The 9,506-nt window shown below is 37.0% G+C and overlaps 1 protein-coding gene across 1 annotated transcript in view; it reads right to left on the minus strand.

Annotated features, from left to right (window-relative positions):
• The window catches only part of LOC140148928 (alpha-aminoadipic semialdehyde synthase, mitochondrial-like), a 29,351-nt gene extending 19,852 nt beyond the window's left edge, over window positions 1–9,499 (minus strand). Inside the window, exon 1 of the mRNA XM_072171038.1 lies at window positions 9,385–9,499. Within this exon, the coding sequence (XP_072027139.1) occupies window positions 9,385–9,465 (81 nt within the window). The 5' untranslated portion in view covers window positions 9,466–9,499. The remainder of the gene's footprint in view (window positions 1–9,384) is intronic.
• Window positions 9,500–9,506: the final 7 nt, after the last annotated feature.

Here is a 9,506-nt window from a genome sequence, read left to right on the forward strand (position 1 = left end):
TATTAAATTGCGAATGTTTGTAAATTTTACCTCGGGTTTTACTAGCAGGGGTGCAACTTTCCCCTTTCCCCAGGATGTAAGTAGGTCGCTGGCGTTGACGAATGGTGCAGTGCGTGTTGCCAATGTTGCATAAGCACACATTTTTGCCATATTGAAGCTAAAATGGTCAAATATGCCTATAGTGCAAAAGTGGAACAAATACGCTATAGAGAGCACAAAACTTTTTTACGATAAAATGACCAAATATGAGTTAAATTTGTCCGAAACCCATACAGGAGTCAACATGGTCAATGACTGTTCAGCATATTCAGCTTCACTATCATGTACAACCACATGACAACACAGCAGAGTCATATACTTGCTATGAAAGGTGAATTCAAATTTGCCATCAAACTGCATCATTTTTATCAAATTAAAGACCTTGAGTAAATAAAGCCAAAACTGAAAACCGTTTTGTCATAGCACTTTCCGTAGCAAAGTTACATCTTGTCAAAGATTGACTTTCATCAAAAATATTCAGCCAATATTTAATGCATCAATTAAAAAACAAAACGGCATAGTCTCATGATACAGTGCAGATTTTCTATGTGGAACTGCTGTCAAAATCCCTCTAAAATTCCATGTGCGATTGTCTCATCACCAAAAAAAATCATACATTTGGGTCAAGTGAAGTATATGGAAACATGTACACATAAGTACATGTAGGTTTCCTTGACCAATCTTTTCTTTTAACTTTCTAAATATGTACGGTATTGTGTTTGGGCCCCGCTTTAGTAGAGTATGACATGAATACAAAATATCAATTTTCATATATACAAAACATTTTGAAAATTTTTTTTTTTTTTTTTTTTTTTTAGGTCAACCACGAATGATCCTAGCGTTTAGGTCGAGGTCCGGGGACACTATAAAACCGAAAATAAAAACTTAAAAAAAAAAAAAAATTTTTTTTTTTTTTTTTTTAATTTGGTACCGGGCAGGGTATTTCCTGCCCGGTAATGTAATCTCGGCGGTACCCGAATACCCCCTTGAAAATGCCAGCCTTATATGCCATATAGAGGTTTTGTGTTATGGCATATGCATACATGTATGATGATTTCGATCAGCGCCAGTGGGGTTCGTAAAAAGAAAGCGTGATCCAGTTGACCTAGCCAACGGTCATATTCTAAGTGCACTACCACAGCGAATTAGATAATCTATGATAATCTATGATTTGGCTGACTAGCAAATCTAAGGTTTGCCTCTCATACCTATACGTCGAACAACTGAATACAAGCACAACGTATGGACCAATGCAGTGAATAGATTCATCAGGTTTGTAAGACATATCAATTAGAAATTTTCGCTTGACAAAACCAGTAAGTTTTTACTTACTCTCTAATATTTCGTCCTACACGTCGGAGGACTTCTTCAGATGTGAAACATCTGATCCACTTTCCCGGGAAACTGACTTCCGGTTGTGATTGGTCTTGTTTCCAGTATTCAAAAGTGGGTCATATACGTGACTTAGGAAATAAGTGCCTTCCTCTCTATTCATGGTCTTTGTCCCCCTCTTTCTGATCTCCATCGCTTCTCGTACTTCTCTGGATCTTCTGATATGTTCTTTGCCAAGTATCTTGGAGTCCTCCCAGTTGACAACGTGATTTGCTCTAGCGACATGATCAGATATGGCTGACTTCGTTTGTTCTTGCTCCGATGTCCTTCGCTCTGACCGAGTGAACCTTTTATCATTCGCTTTCTTAACCTCCGCTTGTATTTTTGTAAACATTTTAGGCCTATAACAAAATATATATTTCGTACAAATTGTACAACTATAGTTTCTACCCTATGACCTATAAAAGTTACCTGTTATCAAAGAAAAAAACTGGTCATCGCAAGTATCTTTGATGCTGAAAACTAAGGATATTCACGCAGGGACAGGCCAAAAACCTTACCTCGATCGTAAAATCCAGCCGATGCATGTCATAAATAATTCATTATCCCATTGTGTAAATGTCACTGATTGTGTCCATGTATTGTTTTATGCACCTGCGATCTCGCACGAGAGCAGTTGTCAAGCTGAATTTATACTCGATCGCTGGATTACCACATGAATTCGCCTCTCGAAAACCTCTACGAGGTTGTTGCATCGAGCATGCTGACTGGCTTAGAAATTATCAAAGTAGTTTTGTAAACCAATCAGGTTAGACGTACTTTACTGGCGAGTCACATTAATTAATACCGTAAAAGGACGTCGCGTTCATTGATTGGCTTACGATTTCAAAGAATGGCTTTTGCAACCAATCACAATAGGGGTTATATGAGTTTATGACGCCCGTCGGAAATTTTGCATACGTCCACGGTGACGTCATACGTCATGCCACGAGGCTGGCTTTTCTCCAAAAGCGAGCGAGTGATATAAAGTCAGTTTCACACCTGTGATTTAATGGAGCACATCCACAGCGCATTTGACAGATAAAAATGAAATTGGCAATTCCGAGCAACGGGATTCCATGAAATGGACGATTATGTAAGTTATTCTACAGGATCGGTAATAATTAACAGCTGTATTTGAAGTGCTAGTTTGTAAGTTTGTGACTTCGTATGTTTAGTGCAATTGATATTATAGGAAGCTTTTAAGAGGATTTCGTAATCCTAGCATCCTCTTTTTATGACATTTTTCAGTAGATATCCACGAAAAAAGCTTATTTCCAAAATTTCAGTTGATTCCGATTTTGCGTTTTGCGAGTTATGCATGATTATGTGTATTACACTGCTCCATAGATATAGGCATGTTCATAAAATTTTGAAATTTAATAAATTCATCTAAAATTGCTTTCATTAAAAAGAGAATCGTTTAACTTAATAATGAGTGGTCAATTATGTATGTAGGCCTATAATTGGCAATGTTATGAGGAAAAGTATGCTCGTCTGAATGTCCCAAAATGGGCCAAATTGTGTGTCCCAGCATTATCAATGGCTTCCTATGTCTTAAGGTGGCTGTGTACTCTCAGACATGCATGTAGTAAAAGTGCAATAACTTTGTAATTATTCGCGCAAAACATATAAAAGTATACATTTTTATGAAGGCAAGACATCAATTAATCTTAATATAAATACAGATTTGGGGTAAAAACAACAATTTTGAAGAAAATCACAAAAAGTGAGTTTTTGGCAAAATTTGTTAGGTACATCATCACAAAAAACACTCTTTCCAAAATATTTTATTTTGTTTTTAGCTCAATCTTGAGGCTCCATTCCAAAAGCGGTTTTTTATTTTTTTGATATTGGCCTTATTTTTTGAGATATTGACCATATAAGGCATCAAAATGAACTTTTTAAAATTCAAAAAACGCCTATTTGCACAAAATGATGCCCAAAATCGGAAATAGACCAAAATATAAAAAATGAGAAAACCGTTTCTTGAGTCGATCATGCTTTTTACGATGATCATATTTGCTTACCTATAGATGCTGTATTTATTGAGTTATCGTGTACCTAAATCGTCATTTTACCGAGAAAATGAACATTGAAATAATGGCCGTTGAAGTTTAAAGTGGTCACATTTTGCACTTTCATCGAATCTCACAGGAGAATCGACAGTTTTCGTTTTTGAAACTTATATTACGTGAACATCGGGTAAATCCACAGCCCCTTGAGAAGTTTGAGCGAAATCCATTCATAACTTGATATTTAAATCGGGGAAAGAACTTGAAAAACCCACATTTTATCAGCTAAAAGCGGAGCCATTTGACCACTAGGTTTTGTGAAATCAGTGCTTCCGTGGTGTTTCCATAAGATGCGCCGGCGCATGCAGATAAGCGTCAGCGTATGCGTCGCGTATTTGTGCGTTAATAAATTGCGCGATACGCATAGCGATGAGTTGTTCTTGTGGCGTGTACCTTGCTGGTACAACAAAGATTTTCTTTCCTTTTCAATTTCAAACACGAGTGGAATAGTGAAATAAAATCCTTAAAATATTGCAGTTGGAGTTTACAAATCTGGATTTTCATTCCTTGTATTTACATACATATAAAAAACATAACAAGGTACAAACATATCATAAAAACTCCAATTTTGAGAAAGAAACAATGGCTAGAGTACACAGCCGCGTTAACATGTGTGTATGTATTTTATGGCTAAAATTTTAAGCACGAAGGGCCATTTTACAAAAATGTGCTAATGTTTCATGAAATGTAGCTTTCAGTACTTGATAGCATCAAATATTATTCAAATGCAGATTTTAAAAAAAATCATGCTAGGTTGGAGTTTTGATGGTCAAAATCCAAATTTTTTTAATTTTCCTATTGGATTAGACAGGATCTTGGTGCACAAGTAAGCTTAATGAAGCCCGCCCTCACATGTTCAAAATGTGATCATGTCTACCATAGACAATGTGTTGTAATTTCGTTCTGGTGCACCAGAACGAAATTCAAATTTGGCGATATTTTTGCTAAACGAATTAATCTACAAGAAATATTTGGTACATAAACATTATGTAGCCAGAGGTATCCAGTGGTGTAAAAATCTCACCTTTTTTTGGGAAAAGTGGGGGGATGAGGCTGTGGATCACGAAATGCCCCTTTAAATAATTGGCAGGGTCTCATGCAATGTATCCGTCTCTTCCGAACATATATGGACGTTCAGGGCAAGTCATACTGAAGTAGGACTTGCCTAGTCACGCTTTTACGTTGTCAATATTACTTTCGCATGGACGGACATTTTTTTGCGGGCTCGCTAGGGTTCCAGCGAGTAGATTTCTTGCAATATTTGGCTTATTTACCATCCAATTTATATCCTTTAATGTATTGTACGTCTGTATATCGTTAGCATATCAAGCGCAGTCAAAAAAAGTTTTTTGATGTTTCTGATCGTCACGATGAAACATTTAAAAAAAAACATGACTTTCTCAGTTCTCCCAGCCATTTTGTTTACTCGTTGTTATCGACGTCACCAATTAGTCTCGACCTCACTTGTGCACGTGGCTGTATCGCGAACACGACTTGACGACAGAAACCGGCTGTAGATGAGGTGGGTCATCTCGTGACTTGCATTGTTTCACCACCGATCACGCGCGTCGGACGTAGGGGGGTCGACGGCTTGGAAATTATCTTTAAAGTATCAGAAATTCCAAGTTTAATTTACTTGGACACATTGAATAAGGTAACTATGATTTGGAGATCAGATATGTGAGTACCAATTTCATATAAATTGACTGAATTGCAAGAAAAATTGTTGAAATGTTTGAGCTGCGCAAAACGTTAAGTGTGTAAATCCCATTGACACACAAAATGGCATAAGCCAGTCTCAGTGTACAAACGGCGTACACGAGACTGGCAAGCTAGTCTAGACTTGCCCACACTAGTCACGATTATCGCACTTTCAGTTTCCCACGCGATTGAACGGGAATTGGATTGGGTACTTTTTCGATGTCTAGTGTCGTGAGCAAATTTTTTCAATATTTTGAGAAAATGATGTCAAATTTTCTATTCTGTATTGTTTGGTAATAATGTCTTTTGCCAATAGTATGTTTAAAGTTGTAATTTTGTGTTTTTGATCGCAAAGATCGGATATTTTCGTTCCCGATTCGAATTCTGAACCCAGTGTCCGATTTACAAATTTTTTCCTACCTGCACTGGTGCATGTAGCCCAAAATTTCTACATGCACAGCAAAAAGTGTGCATGCACCAAAATTAAAGCAAACATAAAATCACATTGAATCACGATCATTGTCAGTTAAGCTTGTAATAATATTCCCGGCTCCACTGTCATTGTCATTTTTATGCCGATCACTCGCCGATTTTTTAGCCAAAACACTGGATGCTGTGGCTTCATCTGTTCTAGAACTTGTCGCCAACAAGGTGCACGATTTCCAGAATGATGCAAGTGTTTTTTGAGCTATTTCCTTTTTTGCTGGACATTATTATGATTATTTTCCGTACGTAAACAAATATTTCCCACGCTTTAAATTCGGTTCTTTTTTTTCAATGAAATGAAAATGACAGTTTCTACATGTGCGAGGGTATCGGAATTGGTGGATAGCGTCACATTACGCTAGCCCCTCTAAGGGAAGTCATAGTCTCGGACCAGACTGTATGTGGCTATCTCGAATGTTCGTTAGGATCGACAAGTATCAGACAGACGCAAACTGGCTGTGTAGGAGACTAGGGAAGTCAATGAAAAAAAGTGACAGTTCTCACGTGATAGGGGTATCGGGAATTGTCAATTGCACGATTTGCGCCAGCCCTTCTAATGAAGTCAGGATATTGCGCTAAAAATAGATTTTTCCAAATCGGACTGACTGCTTGTTTACTTTTGTATATTGCCTTGTCATATCGCTAGCGCTAAAATCGTACATGCACATGTGCAGGCAGGTAGTGAAAAGCTGCATGCACAGAGGGAATGTTACATGCACTGGTGCAGGTATGCAGGTGGTAAATCGAACACTGTCTGAACCCTTCGCAAGGGTGCCGATTTCGGCAGAACTTTGACGATAATTTTGCCTTTTTGGACACTAAAATGCTTTCGATCCTTAATTTTGTTTCAACCGAGTCTTAAATTAGCAAGCACAATACGGTTGGTACCACATGTATACATTGATGAAATTTTAAAGATTTTTTTTCAAGTTTCTAACGTAACCGGCGCAAATCGTTAAGTGTGTATTTCCCATTGACATCCAAAATGGCGTAAGCCAGTCCTCAATATACATCATCATCATCTTACTATAATTTGCCTTATGGGCTATTTCATTATAAATGACACGTTCACAAAAATGGCTTTTATCATATCTGGTTGATATAATTAGGGTGATAATGCAGTGTTATTAACTTAATTCTAAGTATGCCACAAACTACAAGCTACATGAGCATTTTTACAGAATTCTGTCTATTTTTGTATAAAAAATTGCCAAAAGGTACATTTTAACCCAATTTTGGAGTCCCATTTCATTTTGCCCATGTATTCTGAATAAATTCTTTGAAAAATTAGGTACATTCTATGGCAATGTGCTTGTTGCAATGAAAATATGATATGTGTGGAACATCATGCAAGTTGAATGGTGAAAATTGGTGCAAAAATGTTAAAATTCTGTCGATTCTTGCAAAATTGGCATTTTGCGTTAAATAAAAAAATGAGTGTCCTCTCCAATTCATGCCTCCATTTTTGTTAACATTAAAGAGGAAATATAAACCCTTACCCTACCTGTATAATCTGTGTTATATTACCAATTGATGGGACAGGGCACTGATTGAGGAATTCATTTATTTTACATACAGTAGACCACTTGTTCTTGATACCACAGTTCCGCGTTAAAAATTTGTCCTCTCCAGAACTGAAGTTAATTACTAATTGTTGAAATAAGAAGGATTATATCATAGAATGTGAAATTTGTAGAGGAAGAGTGGTCTTCTTTCTACCAAGGTGGCACATGATTTGGTATTTGTTGCATTTTTGCAAGCCTGTATCCACGATTCTGTTTGCAATTTAACAAATGTCCTCTCCAGCACAATTATGTCATTTCCATGAATTGGTAAACAAACTAAAAAATAAAAATTTCAAAGAGCCAAACCCACAAGAAATTTTTGCATTTTATTGCAAATTATGCTTACAAACCACTTTAGTGTTCAAATTATTGTCCAGTTGTTGAGAACACATATGATATTATTCTGCATTGAACTTCAGTTAGCTAAAAATTGCAATATTCCTAATTTAACCAGAATATTAACCCTGTTTGTAGTGGATTTTAAATGCTGGGGATCTTTTATGCAATAATATTGATGCAATAATATTGATGCAGCTATTTCTAAAGTTAAAGTATGCTTTATTAAAAAAAAAAAAATGTGTCCTATCCAGAACAAATGACACAGGAGGGTCTTTTATTTTAGGTTTTCCATGACTAGTACAACAGATTGGCGCAGAATACTCACTTATGCATCAGTGTAGCTATTGGGCAGGACAAAATGACTATTTCATGAATTTTTCATGTGAAGATAAAGTTTATCCTTAAAATATGTAGTAATTTTGCACCATTTATCTGGATTAGTATCAATTTACTAATTGTTTTATATTGAAACTGGCATATTTAAGACACTGAAGTGTAAAGGAACATACAACAATTATTACAGACTAAATATGAATAAGTATGAACCCAATGTTGGTTACATATACTCTTTCAAAGTTGTGTATTAAATTGTTTAAAAAATGTCCCTCCAGACGGCAGCTATGTTTTACACAGCAAAAATTCAATTTAATTTTTTAATGGTTCCTGAGGGTTTGACGCTCTAATATTTTGAGAATTATTGACACACCATCTGAACTTTGAAATGATAATGAATTTGCATGAAATAAATGAGTTTGAATTTTGACCCCTTTTGGGACTCAATGTTGTCATTTATAATGAAATAGCCCTTATGTTGTATGCGTGTATGTATGCGTGTTGGTAAAAGGCTCCCTCAGTTTTCATCCGAGCCTCGCCAAATTCGCATGGGGGATGCAGAAAAATATGGGGAGTGTCGTAAGCTACCTTCGGTCGAAATCGGAGGTCGAAGGTCAAAGGTCAAATTTTAAACTTGGTCCGATTGGGCTGTAATTCATACCGGAGATCAAGGAAAATACGGGAGTGTCATAAGCTACCTTCGATTCGAAATCGGAGGTCGAAGGTCAAAGGTCAAATTTTAAACTTGGTCCAATTGGGCTGTAATTCATACGGAGATCAAGGAAAATACGGGAGTGACCTAAGCCAACTTCGGTCGAAATCGAAGGTCAAAGGTCAAATTTTAAACTTGATCCGATTGGGCTGTAATTCATACGGGAGATCAAGGAAAATATGGGGAGTGTCCTACCCTACCTTCGGTCGAAATCGGAGGTCGAAGGTCGAATTTTAAACTTGGTCCGATTGGGCTGTAATTCATATGGGAGATCAAGGAAAATATGGGGAGTGTCCTACACTACCTTCGGTCGAAGTCGAAGGTCAAAGGTCAACTTGGATGAGGCTGTGGATCACGAAATGCCCTTTTAATGACTTGCCCAACAAGCAAATACAAAACATCTTCAGAATGTTACACAACTATTTTTCCAACAAAGTTATAATACTCTATAATTATATGTGTGCTGTTAAGTGTTATGCATACGGCCATATGGGTATACCTCTAGTCATCTCAATATACATAGGTACGGCGTATATAGGACTGGCAAGCGAGTCTAGCCCACACAGGGTATATCTCATACCTACATACACTTCAATTTATACAGTCACTGACACAGTGGCAGTGCAGTTCATGAGTTTACACAAAAGAATGAATTCAAAATATGCATGCCCGGCCATGCCATTGTACGGTACATCTGATCTGTATCTTCATTATCTCTTTGCTTAGTTACCAGTATATTATTATTTTTAATACTAGCACTTACTAGTGGTCTTCTGATTCTGTTCACACTTCCCACACGTAGGCCTTCGATCGCTGCATAAATAATGTACAAAGCAAAGCACATTCACCAGCTGATGCAATGACATACGACCTGACTGTCTACTG

This window comes from Amphiura filiformis, chromosome 3 (assembly GCF_039555335.1).
Source record: "Amphiura filiformis chromosome 3, Afil_fr2py, whole genome shotgun sequence".
In the NCBI taxonomy this organism is placed as follows: domain Eukaryota; kingdom Metazoa; phylum Echinodermata; class Ophiuroidea; order Amphilepidida; family Amphiuridae; genus Amphiura; species Amphiura filiformis.